General features: G+C 43.9%; 1 protein-coding gene across 9 annotated transcripts in view; it reads left to right on the top strand.

The window, feature by feature from the left end:
* mypn (myopalladin) overlaps positions 1-16,488 on the top strand; it is a 129,795-nt gene that overhangs the window by 43,021 nt on the left and 70,286 nt on the right. For 8 of the 9 annotated variants that reach the window (XM_033034247.1, XM_033034249.1, XM_033034251.1 and 5 more), the window contains 2 exons: positions 12,282-12,457; positions 14,949-15,000. In XM_033034247.1, coding sequence (XP_032890138.1) covers positions 12,282-12,457; positions 14,949-15,000 — 228 coding nt within the window. Of the gene's footprint in view, positions 1-650; positions 657-12,281; positions 12,458-14,948; positions 15,001-16,488 lie in introns of those variants that run through there. The other variant, XM_033034255.1, reaches the window with a different exon arrangement.

Genomic DNA, 16,488 nt, shown 5'->3' with positions numbered 1-16,488 from the left:
TCTTCACCCAGAGTGTTGTGAATTTGTGGAATTCTTGGCTACATAAGGCAGTGGAGGCCAATTTACTGGATGTTTTCCAGAGGCAGATTTAGCACTTGGGGCTAAAGGAATCAAGGGATATGGGGAAAAAGCACAAACGGGGTAACTGATTTTAGATGATTAGCCATGATCATATTTAATGGCGGTGCTGGCTCGAAGGGCCGAATGGCCTACTTCTGCACCTATTTTTCCGTTTCTTTGTTTCTAAGAAAGCTATTCTACTTAATTTAAAACATACTTGATTTGTTTTAACAACCAAGAAGTCTGTACTAATGTAACTTCTAAATGTTATAGAAGTTTAAATGTAATTTTTAAAACGCGATTTAAAATCAGATTTCAGGAGAAAATCAGGAGAAGGTGGTGGAGGTAGGACCAGTGACAACATTTAAGAGGCATCTCGAGAGAGACTTCATTCAGAAGGGCATAAAGGGATGTGGAATTAATGTAGGGAAGTAAGATTGTTTATGATAGTTGCTGTGGGCTTAGTGGACCGAAGGGTCTGTTTCTATACCGTATGGCTCTTTTGTGTTATGTTAATAAAAGTTGGCCAATTACAAAATCTTCCATGAATTAATGCCTTTGATGGAAGGATAAAATAAAACTATTATCTTCTTTTGGTTCCCAATCATACTGACTCAGGGAAGATTTAATATTTTTCATTTCTCTTTTCAGATTTCGTCCAGGCAATAAATTCTATATTATAGCTTTATACATGATAAATTGTTTATTTGTTTAATATATGATGATAGCCAGGCTTCAATTAGTAGCGCATTGCTTTTGAATCAGAGCCTTGTGCACACAAGCCCCTCTATGGAGACACAGTACAGAAATTTAGGCAGATTCTTCATAGCTGTAATTTGAATGAAACATTAATTTTCTGCTTTTCACCTTTCCTACGTTAATAAGAGAGTAAACTTAAAAGAAGAATTCTTTATATGGGAGCTAATGAATGACTCTACAAATTGAACACTTCCTTTATATTGTATAATTTAGTTTAGTTTAGAAATACAGCGTGGAAATAGGCCTTTCGATCCACCGAGTTCGCACCAACCAACGATCATCCGCACACTAGATCTATCCTATACACTGGGGACAATTTACAAAAGCCAATTAACTTACAAACCAGCCCATCTTTGGAATGTGGGAAGCAACCGGAGCACCCAGAGAAAACCAACACGGTCACTGGGAGAACGTACAAACTCCATACAGACAGCACCCATAGTCAGGATCAAACCTGAGTCTTTGGCGCTTACCAATTCCACTGACCCGTTGAGTTACTCCAGCTTTTTGAGTCTATCTTTGGTTTAAACCAGCATAAGCAGTTTCTTCCTACAAACTAACTTCTATATGTTGGTGGGGAGCAGGGTATAATTGGGGAATGCAAACGGAGCAAAGACAATTATAGTAGGCATTGAGGAGAAAGGTCAAGAGAGCAATGGCTATTCTATGTTTAGGAGGCAAAACAAGTTTCTGTGATTTCAGGCTGGTATGTTGCTTTGCTGGTGGCAAGGTCACTGAGCAGCTGCAAAACCTTCTGCAGCGGTTGAGTGAGTAGCCAGAAGTCGTGGTCTGTATCGGCACTGATGGCTTAATTAGCAAAAAGGTGGAGCACTGTAAGATTTTAAGGAGATGGGAAAGACATTAAGAATTAAGCAGCTTTCTCACGGGGCGACTTGACGCAAGAGTTAACCAGAGTTGAACATCGTGGGAACCCCGTGCGATAACCGTACGGCATTCGTGGACCACCGTGGACCACCGTGGCGCTAACGGCAGGTACTCGTGTAACTTGGTGACTCGGGAGAAAATTCAAGCAAGTTTGAATTTCTCCAAGAGTGACTTGTACACTTGTGGTTGAAGATTGCAACATTATATGCACGTAGTGGCCAGTGCGATATACGTATTAACTCTTGCGTGTACCGTGGGAACTCCTGCGAATGGTGAACCCGGAAGCTGGACAGAGGGGACAGAAGGTGAGTAATCTGGAATGAACATGCTGTTAGGCTGGGATCATTCTCTGCGAGATGATCTTAGTGCGGGAGACAAGTGTAGGAGAGGTGTACTGACTGTGTGGTCAGAACTTTGGAAGTGATTGCCCACCATTCTCAAAAGCCGCTGTGTCTCCCTGTCCCTCCAACTCCAGAGGAATCCGCGCCCCCTCATCCGCAACCCGGGTTCCTCTGGAGTTGGAGCGGGGCTGGGCTAGAGTTGCTGCTGGCTGCGAGTCTCTGGGATCTCCGTGCTTGCAGTCGGTGTCCCGTTGGTCCTAACGTCTCCGGCCACCCCCCTGGACTGGAGCTGAGACTGTGAACTGTACCGCCCTTGCCCCCTCCCTCTGCAACTGCAAACAACCCCACAGTTCCCAGTTTCAGCTCCTGTACAGGGGGGTGGCCGGAGACGTCACAGCCCGAGCTGCGCCCCCTCATCCGCAACCCCAAGAACAAGACGTACCTTGCACACCATCAGCTTCTGTCCCTACGGGGAGCGTGTTCCTCTGGAATTGGAAGGGGGCTGCTGCTGGCTGTGGGTCTCTGGGATCTCCGTGCTTGCAGTGGGCCTGGGGATCGGTGTCCCGTTGGTCCTGACGTCTCCGGTGACTGCCACTGACCTGCTGGCATCGCCGACGTGAAGACAGTGCAAAGCCCCCGCGCCACTGCAATGGGCGGGGAGCTGAAGAGGGGAGGGAAGGGGTCACACACATGGCCGGAAAGCAGAGGGGTGTAGGTGGGGTGAAACTGAAGTGAGCGACAATCTGCTGCTGCCTGCCCGCTGAGTTAAAAAGTTCCCACGCAAGACTCACGATACACTGTATATCGTGACCGTGGGAACTTTTTAACTCAGCGGGCAGGCAGCAGCAGATTGTCAATTATTAACCCTCCCGCGCAATTACCTTCTCTTTTATGAATGGGTATTCACAATGTTCATTCAAGATTTAACGGGAAAGCTCGGGAGACGGACAAGTCACTCGCACAAATAACAGAAATGCCGAGTACCCGTGGGAACTCTTTATCTACCCCCCGTTATATCGTGTGATATCGTGCTAGACCACGACCACTTCACTCTGGTTACATCTTGCGTCAAGTCGCCCCGTGAGAAAGCCCCAGAAACAGGGCCTGGTGCTTAATGCCAATGAATATAGAACTGGGAGGCTAGGCCGACTGGAACACCAAAAATATCTCCGGATGCTGAAAACCTGAAATTGAAACAAATTGTTGGAAATCTTCACATCAGGTGATATAGATAAATGTGGTGAATCTTTCAGAACTAAGAATAATTAGAAATCAAATGTATTTTATGTTGTAGTAAAAGATAACCAGTGAAGCTTCTTCAATAAGGCAGAGGAGCTGAAGTCATAAGCTGATGTGGAAGTTTGAGATTGTGCATTGTTAAAAAATTATTTAAAGAGAAGAATCTTCATTGATATAGGTTTTTTGATGAGATTGAGTAACAGAAAAATTGGATGGCAATATTGTTTAAAGAAGAAAACATTTGATAATGTCACAAGGGTAATTAAATGCTGCCTTTTGGATTGAACTGCAGCGGGAAAAGTAAGGCCAGAAATATCGTTGGGAGTGTACTATAAACCTCCAAATAGTCCAAGGCCATTAGAAGAATATATTTAGAGTCACACAGCATGGAAACAGACCCTTCAGCCCAAACATCCATGCTGAACTAAGATCTAAGTTAGTCCCATTTTCCCACATTTGGCCCATATCCCTCCAAATCTTTCTCATCCATGTCCATTACTTTGACATTTTATAAGCCAATAAACTTTAACAGGCAATCTCTTGCTACCGTGAGCTGTGGGTGCATCTTTGCTGTGGTTGATTTAATGGAGTGTAAGGGTTTACACCAAGTTCTCACCAAAGCAACAGCACAGCCTGTATGGATGTCATATTGTATAATACAGTGATGCATATCTGTGTGTGTTCAAACTTAAGGATCAAGAGCATTGGATCAAATGAGCATTCTGCGTGGTACTATAGAGTGGGGCACCAGCACGGTGCATTTAATATGCTTAGTGCCAATGAATATAGAACTGGGAGGCTAGGCTGACTGGAACACCGTTAGTACTTCTAAGTTTTCCCAGCTAATATCTGCAAAGGATGAGGTGCTGAAGATTGGAGATGAATTGGTGTCCCTGGCCATCAGAAACTAAGTGATAAGGGCCTTGCTGCTATATGGCAATACGATGTGATGTCAGCAATTCATTCATAATACACCAGTCAATCGTCACTTGAGCATTGGGTAACATTTGATTATATGAGTCAATTGCAGCATACCTCTTACTGTTGTAACTTGTGAAATATGCCATTCGGAGACGGTTGATATAAAAAACATTAATGATGATGAGAAATAAATATTCTCTTGGAGGTCCTCTCAGTAGAATCTCCCAAACTCATAGCACATCTAGTTTTAAAGCTCATAAGATCAAAAATAATAAGTGATTCATTACAATTTTAATAGCTGCAATGATGTTACTTACATCGATATTCTGAATCTGACAAAAGTTTGCATTGTGCTATACATTTACAGTACAATGTGAGTGCACTGTAGCTGACAAGACACACCTGACATTGTAGCTGACAAGGCAAATTTCCTCAGTCTGCTCAGGAAGTAGAAGCGTCGGTGTGCTTTTTTGGTTGTCACATTTATGTGGTTGGTCCACGACAGATGATTGATAAAAGAAACAGCATGAATCAGTGCTGTAAGTGACAAACTGCTATTCCATTTAAATGGATGAGTGCTATTGTGATCTACCAACAGCAAAGACGCTACAGGCTGTAAGGGAATTCTGACCTTGTAGAGAATGCCATTTACCAGGAATACATTGCCAGGAAACACCGAATGGGCTTCCATTTTGCCATGAGACATGGTCAACGGGGCTGCCCGAAAGTAAGTCTAAACCACAGGGGACTATGACCCCCACCCCTCCTCCCTACCATCCTATTAGCCAATGTATGGTCTCTAGAGATTAAGGTAGAAGATTTAAGGGCAAGGCTGCTTTACCAAATGGAGATGAGGGAATGCTGTATGCTCTGTTTCACAGAGACATGGCTTGCCTCCAGCTTCCAGACTCGACCAAGCAGTTTGAAAGCTTCTCCATTCATCGCATGGACCGAAAGGAGATTTTGGGGAAAAGGAGAGGTGGAGGCGTCTGCCTCATGGTGAACTCTTCATGGTGCTCAGGCTTCTCGGTCCTGTACAACTTCCACCCTCCACACCAAGATCACCTGGCAGTGAATTGCCATCCCTGCTACCTCCCGAAGGAAATTACCTCCATCGTCATGACCATAGTCTACATCCAACCCAAAGCAGATGTTCGTCTAATACCGGAGGAGCTGCACGTCATGGTCAACAAACACCAGATGGCACACCCCAAGGTGTTTTCTATCATAGTCAGGGATTTCAACAAGACCAGTTTGAAGAAGTCATTTCCAAACTACCACCAGCACATGTCCTGCAGCACCCCATCAAACACCCTCGACCACCGTTATTCCCACCATCAAAGATGCCTATTGCTCCATCCCTCACCCTCACATTGGGAAATCAGACCACGTGGCTGTGCGCCTGCCTCCTCTGTATAGGTTGCAACTGAAGAGTGCAGCTCCAGCGGTGAGGACTACACAGAGCTGGTCAGGCTTGGCAGAGGAACGACTCGGGGATTGCTTGGAGTCAATCGACTGGGTGATGTTCAAGTACTTGGTAATGGACATGAACGAATCTGCCATGGTTGTTACTGACTTCAGAAAGAAATATGTGGAGGAGTGTGCTCATACCAAAACCAATTGAGTGTTCTCCAACCAGAAGCCTTGGATGAACCAGGAGGTTGGCAATCTTTTGAGGACCAGATCTCAGGCATTCAAGACTGACGATGCAGATTCATACAGATGGCTCAGGTACAAACTCGATAAGGCCATCAAAAAGGCTAAGAGACACTTCCGTTCTAAATTGCGCATTAGACTGACGTTCATGCCATCATTTTTTATAAGACAAAACCAAATTGCAGCTCTAGCATCAGCGAGGCATCACTTCTGGGTGATGTCAGTAACAACCATGGCATATTCGTTCATGTCCATTACCAAGTACTTGAACATCACCCAGTCGATTGACTCCAAGCAATCCCCGAGGCATCTGGGTTAGGGGGCGCTGCTCTGGCGGCTGCCTTGTCAGCAGTGCGTCAGTTTTTTTCAACTTTTCTTATTTTTTAGTATGTTTTAAAGTATGTATTTTGTGTTTCTCGGTGTGTTTTGTGTGGGGGGTGGTGTGGGGGGGTAAGGGGGAAACCGCTTCGGTCGCCTCCTCCATGGAGAGGTGACTTTTTCCAGGTCGCCTCCCCCGTGGCCTAACATCAAGGATCGGCGCGGCCTTTCCCGGAGACGCGCCCGGGGCTTCAGCGGCGGGCGCAGCGTGGACTCTCGGCGTGGAGCGGGCGAGCCCTCGCTGGGGCTCGCTGGAGGGGAGCGCTCCGTTTCGCTGGCCCGGGGCAGCCGGCAACCTGAAGTTGCGGCCTGAAGTCACGGTCTGCAGAGCTCCAGCTGGTGCGGCGTCTACAGCCCGGGATCCCTCGTGGGGGACCCGGGGGAAGAAGAAGCCATCACCGCCGGCCCGCGGCCAACTTCTACCGCGGGGCCGGCATGGACTTACCATCACCCCTGGAGGGGAGCTTCGACCGCCGGCCCTGCAGTCTACGGTGCTTCTGGCTGCGGCGGAGACTTTAAATCTCGACCGCCGGCCTGCGGCCTACAACAACTTAAAGCCGCGGTCTCCGGTGAGGAAGAGCCGATCCTGGACTGACTCTGGACTCTGGTCCTGTCCACGGGGGGGAAATGGAGGAGGACTGGCCACATTTTTGTGCCTTCCACCACAGTGATGAATGCTGTGGTGGATGTTTGTGTTACATTTTTATTGTGGTTGTGTGTTCTTTATTATTGTATCGCTGCTGACAACCCAAAATTGCCCCTCGGGGACGAATAAAGTGCTTTGAATTTGAATTGAATTGAACTTCCGAATGAGTTCAATGTGAGTTATACACGCTTCAAAAGGGAGAACACTGATGTCTGTGCTAGCTCTGCAGGCAGCTGTCCCATTTTTCCCCAACTCCTGTATCCTTCCCATAGCCTAACATTTTTCTCTTCTAGTATTCGTTAAATTATTTGCCACGTACATTCAATCAGATTCCGCCGTCTTTTTGGGCATTAATTTCCAAATCTCTTGTTTGCCACTCTTCTGTAATTGGAAACCGTTTCTCGATATTTCATTTATTATAAATAATAATAATTTTAAATGCCTATTAAAGATTGTAAAATGTGAATCATTAAATCACAGAATAGGTGAGTGAGAATGGTGGCCTGTAGAGAAATATGGATATGCTTGCAAGATAAATGGGAATGATGAAAGATCTGATGGATAAAACTCGAGTTGGCAGTGTGAAGGGAGAAGCTGTAACTGAGTATACAGCTGCACACTCCTTTCCGAATCTGGATCGATTATTCAAATGAATGAATGATACTTTATTGTCACATATACCTCGGGGACCAATGTCCAGTGAAAAGCGCTGTTTTGCATACAACCTAGGCAGTACACAAGTGTCGCCACATTTTGATGCCCACAAAGTTACAAAAGTACCGAACAGTTTTTGCCCACTGCTGGCCCACTCCACCCTCCCCCCCCCCCCCCCCCTCCCCCTCCAGCCTGTTCCCCCTTTGTTCTCAGTGCTTCCCCCCCCCCCTCCCCCCACGCCAGGTCCCCCTTTGTTCTCAGCAGACCCTGAACTAGATTCATTAGTGTCAAAAACTCCTGCTGATCACTTTCATTGATGGCTTATTTGCAACTGCATTCTTCTCCACCCACTAAAGTGCAGGACTCCTCGCTCTACCACGTGCTTCCAGTACATCTAATTATTGGAATAACTAGAACATTGCCCAAACTGGGACAATGATCTAACCGAGAAATTGGCTGAGTGGCAAGGCACAGAACGGGGTTTACAAAAAATAGGTTATCAACAGCTGACTAGAATCATCCTGTGAAAATAACCAAATGTACTAAAGTATAAAGAGATAATGAGTTATTGGCCTGATAAGCTGTGATCTGATTGAATGCAAGACCAGTGTCAAGTATCAGATTTGGCTATAAAGTACTAAATATATATGGTCCCTAGCTGCCAACATATTTCTACAAAGACACAAAGTGCTATAGTAACTCAACAGGTCAGGCAGCATCTCTGCAGAACATGGGTAGGCAATGCTTTCAGGGCCTGTCCCACTTAGGCGACTTTTTAGGCAAGTGCAGGAGACTCTGCGCTCGCCACATGATCGCCACATGTTCGCTGGTGGTCTCTGGTGAGTCTCCTTCATGGCCGTGTGGAGTTCCCGCATTCTGGGAACTAGTCACGGCATCAGTATGGTCCCCACAAATTTTTCAACATGTTGAAAAATTTTCTGTGACCAAAAATTGGTTGCCATGGAGAAAATCAATGCTTTTGTAGTCGTAGGTGCAGTTGTAATGTGGTCGCCATGTAGTTGTAATAATAATAATAATAATGGATGGGATTTATATAGCGCCTTTCTAATACTCAAGGCGCTTAAAGGTAATCGAACTAGTCATAGGCAGTTTTAGTTAATCGCCTTTGCTAACTGGGCATTTTCATTGGCTCATTGGGGGGAAAAAACGTAAGAACGAGTTTTCAGAACCAGGGAGAACCGACCGGTAATGTTAAATGCCCACCAAACTTCACAGCTGGGTATCTCTGGCTTATTAAAAGTTGTCTGGCTTCTTAAAAATGTCTCCACTCCTTCTCACCCCCCTTCTTACCCCCCTTTTCTCCCCCCTTCTCCCTCTCCCCCCTCTTTTAAAGGACTTACTGTACACTGTGCCGTCTTAACCTTCCTGTTCATCGTGGTGTGTGTCTGTATCACCTTGGCTTTGCACCGTGTGAATTTCAGACAGCGCTCCTCTGCTTTCTTTGGCCCCTGCCTTTGCGATTTGTGAGTGTGTGTGTTCCACTCTTGACACTAGCCGTTCCAGTTCACAGTTTTTTAGCGAGTGCCGCGAACTTGACAGTCGCCGGCAGTCCGCTGAAAAATCGCCCGTGGGACAGGCCCTTTAGGTTGGGTCCCTTCCTCACTCTGATTTGTGTTGTGCCACATCGTCTGGTAGTAGTTCCCTTAGTTTGTTTGTTTTTTGAGGTGCAATAATCCTGTTATGTAAGCATGCACAGAGGGAATTAATAATAATGGATGGGATTTATATAGCGCCTTTCTAATACTCAAGGCGCTTTACATCGCATTATTCATTCACTCCTCAGTCACACTCAGTGGTGGTAAGCTACTTCTGCCTGGGGCAGACTGACGGAAGCGTGGCTGCCATTCTGCGCCTACGGCCCCTCCGACCACCACCAATCACTCACACACATTCACACACATTCACACACAGGCAAAGGTGGGTGAAGTGTCTTGCCCAAGGACACAACGACAGTATGCACTGCAAGCGGGATTCGAACCGGCCACCTTCCGGTCGCCAGCCGAACACTTAGCCCATTGTGCCATCTGTCGTCCCAATTGTACATTAAGATATGATTCACAGTTAAATCAATGATAGGCTCATATATTTTTGTTAATTTCAACAAACTATTGATACTAAACACCTAAATAGATTCTCACATCATTCTAAAAAAAGAAATTTCAGATTGGTCTGCAATGATTGATTTTTAACTGTATTTATCTTGGATATTACACCCATCTGCCATTTTAGTCTGACTTTATTTTTCTCCTTTACACTCCTATTGCAAATAATCACCTGATACACATTTGAATTAATTAAGTAACTTTCCTATAAATGTGTTGCTGTGTTCAGACAAGTTGGAAAGACAATCTTACGAGAGCAAAAGTCTGTCGTGTGAAGGGACATTTCATTCTTGCTGGTCACTAAGCAGGCAGAAATAGGGACAGCTAAAGCCAGACAAAAAAAAATGTTGTTTTACAACAGCAGCCCAGAAATTGAATACAAAAGGAGATAATGGGACACTGACAGCCTCAAACGTAAATTGCCGGAAGAGGCCTGAGGTAAGGATTTTACAAAGAAGATAATAATGCATAGGATGTGTAGGAAGGAACTGCAGATGCTGGTAGATATACACAATCGAAGATAGACACAAAATGCTGGAGTAACTCAGCGCAACAGGCAGCATCTCTGGAGAGAAGGAATGGGTGATGTTTTGGGTCGTGACCTTTCTTCAGACTGATGTCAGGGGAGTGGGAGGTACATAGATGTGGAAGTGTGTATATAAGGAAATGTAAGATGTGAAAACATGACAAAGGGTATTGTGATCAAAGAAAGTGTAGAATAGTTGGGAGAAGGTAACAACAAAGCAAACAGAGATAAAATGGGGTCGGAGACAATAAGACAGGTTGGAGAACTAGGAAAGGGAGGAGATGGAGAGAGAGGGTAAGCAAGGGTTACTTGAAGTTGGAGACGTCCATGTTCATATCGCTGGGGTGTAAGCTGCCCAAGCTAAATATGAGGTGCGGTTCCTTCAATTTGCGCAGGGCCTCACTCTGACAATGGAGGAGGCCCAGGACAGAAAGGTCAGATTGGGAATATGAGTGTTTTGCAACCGGGAGATCAGGTAGGCTTAGGCAGACTGCGCAGAGGTGTTCAGTCAAACGATCGCCGAGTCTGCGCTTGGTCTTGCCAATATATAGGAATCCATACCTGGAACAGCGGATACAATAGATGAGGTTGAAGGAGGTGCAAGTTAACCTCTGCCTCACCTGAATAGACATTTGAGGTCCTTGGATGAAGTCGACGGGGAAAGGTTTAAGGACAGATGTTGCATCTCCTGCGTTTGCAGGGGGAAATGCCTGGGGAGGGGATTCTCCGACATTTTCACCATACAGCACATAATCCTCCGACATTTTCGCCACCTCCAACGGGATCCCACCACTAGCCACATTTTCCCATCTCCTCCCCTTTCCGCTGGTCAACTCATCCCTTCCCACCCAAATCACCCCCTTCCCACGTACTTTCTTTGACCCACCTCCCCGGGTACCTTTGGCCCACCGAGTCCGCACCAACCGGCGATCACCCATACACTAGTTTTATATTACACTCGGGACAATTTACAGAAGACAGTTAACCCACAAACCTGCACGTCTTTGGAATGTGGAGGAAACTGGAGCATCCAGAGAAAACCCATGCGATCACAGAGAGAGCTTACAAACTCCGTACAAAGAACACCTGTAGTCAGGATCGTACCCAGGTCTCTGGTGCTGTAAGGCAGCAGCTGTACCACTGCATCATTGTTCCATCCACCACTGACTTTGTCAGAAAATATCAATGATAACCCACTACCATCAGACTGTCCATGAGTCTGCGTGGACTTTGCAAATTCTCCCTGTGACTGCGTAGGTTTTTTCCGGGTGCTCTGGGTTCCTTCCACATCCCAAAAACAATTGTGTGTAGGGACTGGATGCAAAAGTGAACTAGGGTGGTTCACTTTTGCATGAAACTGAACGCTGAAACTAAGACAAGCTGTCACCTTCTCCTAATTAAATTGCAAAGCCAGCAGAAGCTCTAACCCTTGCTATTAGTACACTAACAAGATGTTTATGTTCATTTTCCCATAACAAACGAGGTAACAAGCACAACTTCATGATTGTCTCCTCTATAATAAAACATTAAAAGGATGTTCAGACACTCTCGGCTCTCACCCTTGCTCTATAAGATTATAATGTGCATCATTAGTAATAAAAACAAGATGCTTGATCTGCAGAAAAATACCCTTCTCATATAACCATAAATGGCTAACTCTTCCTGTCAGAAGAAGCTGTCAATCTTAAGAAGCAAGAGGCTGTACTATGCTCTGTCGATAAGGTATTGCAGAATCACTGATTATTGGAGTATAAATACATGTACTTAATCACTGCCCCTTTGTGTGGGGATCATCGCTCTGTATAATCTGTATCAACATACTATAGAGTTCTTACCACATCCGCCTGGCAAAATCAAGATTACTGCTTGATTACAGATTTTATTTGTCTGTTTAAGAATATTTGAACCACAACAGATCAACTAAAATCTGACTTGGAAGCATTCAATACCATTTCAGCAAAAATGGAAGAGGAATTTGATAGTGTGAAGTTTATCACATCTAAGGTGCACCATTGAAAGCTAACAATCTGAATTCTTCTATTATCTTATTTTGTGGCTGTTTCAACACTATTATTTAATACTTTATCTTGCAGGTGGTACTGTGAAAGAAAGGAACTCAAGAACTCATCTGACATTCAGATTGCCTATGATGGTAATCATTGCTCACTGATCATTTCTGAGGCCTTTGTTGAAGATACAGGACGTTACACTTGCTTGGCTTCAAATATAAATGGATCAGACACAACATCTGCAGAACTTTATATCGAAGGTAAAGAGATGTAGGAAGAATCCTGTAGCTTCTGGTTTCAGTAATGTTGCTCTATTCGTTCAATGGCAATTAACATGGTGACAAACGGTGATAAAATTAAGATCTAGCAAACAAAGTATGGTCCAAATATTATAACATTTGAACACCTACGTATTTTCCTCCAGTTATAGGTATCCAACATCTTTTTCCATATTCTTATTTCTAATAATGGTCCTTAGGAAAAAAAGTGCAGAGAAAAATAATAATAACCTGGTTGTAGTATCCTGAAACACAACTTTAAAGATTCAATTTTTACCTCTTTTCCTTCCTTATCCATTCTTCAACCACACAACTTCTGAGGATGGGTATCTGACTTGTAACCCAACTCAGATACACCAACATTGGTGTTGTATTCATTAATGTAGTACTCTGTGATAGAAGCTTAGAACGGTATCTATCTTTCTAACAGGAGGATTGGGAAGAGTTTTATGGACATTTTCAGTTTTTATTTCAATGGTCTTTGAGGTGCATTGCTGAAAACAGATATTGATGGCATTCAAACCTTATGAGAGTTTCCTTATTGCAAAGAAATAACTACATTTTGAAAACATCAATGTACATTAAAGGTAAAAAACTAGTTGGTTAAGAACTTTATGCAGTGTCGCAGAACCTGTGTATTGCAACATTTTATCGTGATTTTATATTATTATGTGATCATACCAAAGAAAATGTTCAGATTTTTTTTCACTGTAGCAGATGGAAAACGAGCATAAGGATCAATAATGGGATATACAGCTCCTGGTGCCTGCTTCACCATAACTGATCTTTTATCTCAGCACTGCCTTTTCACTATCGACATATTCCTTGAGTTCCTTATTATTCAACAATCAATTATTCCCTGTCTTTAGTACACCATGCATATGAAACTTCACAGTCCAATGGAGGAGTGAAATTAAAAGATTTACTACAGTATTAGGGTGAAGAAATCTCTTCTCTCATTTTTGATTGTCTATCTCCCTTATTAAGATTTCCTGATTCAAGATTCCCAGACTGGGGAAGCATCATTCCTGTATCTAACCTATCAAGCCCTGTAAGAACTTTGTATGTTTCAATGTACTCACCTCTCATTGTTTTAAACCCTCTGCAGCATAGTCTGCTTAATAGAAACATAGAAACATAGAAAATAGGTGCAGGAGTAGGCCATTCGGCCCTTCGAGCCTGCACCGCCATTCAATATGATTATGGCTGAAACTGCCACCTTAACCCCATCCCAGAAACTCCAGAGAAAACAATCCAATTTTGTCAAACCTCCCCTTGCAGCTAATACCCTCTAATCCAAGCAACATTCTGGTAAATCTCTTCTGTGCCTTCTCCAAAGCCTCCACATTCATCCTGGAACGGGGCGACGAGAACTGTACACATTACTCCAAATGCTGCCTCACCAGAATCCTACAAAGCTGAGCTTATATTCAATCAAAGTCAAAGTATCCTTTATTGTCATTCAGACCTTTTGGTCTGAACGAAATTTTGTTGCCTTGCAGTCATACTTATAATAAAATAACAAAACACACAATAAACACAAATTTAACATCCCTACAGTGTGTTCACCAGACACCTCCTCACTGTGATGGAAGGCAAAAGTCTTAACGTCTTTGTCTCTTCCCTCCTTGCTCTCCCTCTGCGCTGAGGCGATCCAGGCCTCCGATGTTGTGACCCCACCGGGTGATGGTAAGTAAGTGCCGCGGCTCAACCGTGCTCCGTGAACGGGCCGGTTCAAACCCGGGGTGGTCAAAGCTGCCGAAGCTGCCACCCTCCAGTCCAGCTGTTGCGGGAGCTCCGGAAAAACAGGTCACCAACCTGTGACCTGCGAGCTCCCGACGATGCCATCACTGCTGAAGGGACCCGAAACGTCACCCATTCCTTCTCTCCAGAGATGCTGCCTGTCCCGCTTAGTTACTGCGGCATTTTGTGTTTACCTTCCTTTACCACTCTATCTGCTTGTGTTACTACTGTCAGGGAACGATAGACTTGGACCCAATGATCCCTCTGTACATCAGGGTCTTGTCAGTAACTCTATACCTTCCCCTGACATTCGACCTCCTTTGGACTCCACAGCTCTTCTGAGTGGCACTACAAGTACATGGTATTTGCTTTAATTCCCTGCAATTATCTGCAGGTGACTGAAAACACTACAGTGACTGGCAATCACCCCTCATTACCAATAAGCTGTTTGGAGATGTGTGGTGGAGACAGGCATTTCAATCGACTCCTTAAAATCAGCCCTGAATATCACTATTAATCATCCATCTAGAAATTTCTCTCTGTGCCACTTCACGGTGCTCAGAGGTCTGAAATAATCATTATTCCTTTGTTCTTTTGGAAGTTTGTTGCAGCTTGATCAACTACTCTCATATTTAATTGCGCAATATTCTGTTTTTATTAATGAATGGTCCTGCGCTAGGAAATATTTATTGAACACAGATATTTACCCAATTCTTTATCTATTGCACAGGGCTCACTTCATCTGAATCTGAACATGACTCTGCAAAGGAAGAAATAAGCGAGTAAGTACAATAGGAACACAGTCACAATTGACGATTTTCAGTTTCTGACTTATTTTGTTGATCTTCAAATATTTTAGAAACAATGCAGCACTGGATCATACAAAGTATATTACAGGAATGTCTTCAAAGAAAATGTAACATTGAGGTACATAAAGGAGATATTAGGATAGTAGATGGCTAAAAGCCTGGTGAATGGAACTTGGTGCAAGTTAGGTGATAAGCAGCCAGTGTCTTCAAGTGTCCCTGGGATTGACCTTCATTTTGGAAGTAGGAGAGAGAAGCTAGCATTGGAATGGTGGTATGGGTGGTGAAGACATGGTTTTATCAACCGAAAAGTGAAGCCAGAGTGGAGTCAAATGATAATAGATATATTGAAATAGTTGGTTTGAATATTGGCATGAAATTGCGGTCCGACATATATACATCAATATGACACTAAATTGCCCAAAGGTTTGATTTGGCCTCAGACAGAAGGTAGGCAATGGAAGGAGATTGTGATAGGGGCTGAAGCCAGTGGTTTTGAAGTCAATTCTCTATTGAATTGGAGCAATCTTTGCTTAACATGTTGAACAAGCAATCCGATGCTTCAGAAACAATGAAGTTAATCTGGATTTTGTCAGCATTTTAGAGGAAACTGATCACTATGTTTTTAGGAAATATTACTGAGGAAATGTTAGACGGCCATGTTGGAAGAGAAGCTGTTTTCAGGGGAAGTGCTGCGTTGAGTGGTAAGTGAGTCTTTGGTTCAAGACACTAGTCTTGTGTTTGACCCATATCCTTCGAAACCAATCCTATTCATGTACCTGTCCAAAATGTTTTTTAAACATTGTGAAAGTACTTGCCGCAACTACTTCCTCTTGCAGCTTGTCTCATATACCCACCATCCTTTGTGTAAAAAAGTTGCCCCTCAGATTCCTATTAAATCTTTCCCCATTCATACTGTAAACCTATGTCTGTAGCATGTAAGAATTTCATTGTTCTATCTGGGACATATGACAATAAAACACTCTTGACTCTTAACTTGACTATGTCCTCTAGTTCGTATTTCCCCTACTTTGGGTAAAAGGCTCTGTGCATTTATCCTATCTATTCTTCTCATGATTTTATACTTTCACTCATCGACATCTGTGATTCATCCAACAACGATGGTGTCATCGGCAAATTTGAAAAATAAGTTGGAACTGTGTCCAGCTACACAGTCATTAGTATAGAGTGAGTGGAACAGTGAACTGAGCAAATAGACTTGGGCTGCTCCGATGTTGATAATTATTGAGGGGGAAATGTTGCTGCCAATTGTTACAAGTTGTGGTCTGTTGATGAGGAAGTCGAGGATCCAGTTGCACGGTGATTAAAACTGGACGTAATGCTCCAGATGTGGCCTCACCGATGTCTTGTATCCAGATGTAGCCTCACCGACGTCTTGTACCACAGTATCATAAAAAGTGCCATTGAACGGTAGTAATCTAGATTTAAATAATTGAATTGTGA

Source organism: Amblyraja radiata, chromosome 15, assembly GCF_010909765.2.
Source record: "Amblyraja radiata isolate CabotCenter1 chromosome 15, sAmbRad1.1.pri, whole genome shotgun sequence".
Taxonomy (NCBI): Eukaryota; Metazoa; Chordata; class Chondrichthyes; order Rajiformes; family Rajidae; genus Amblyraja; species Amblyraja radiata.
Note: the sequence above shows the minus strand (reverse complement) of the source record. Positions and strands in the feature narration are given on the sequence as shown.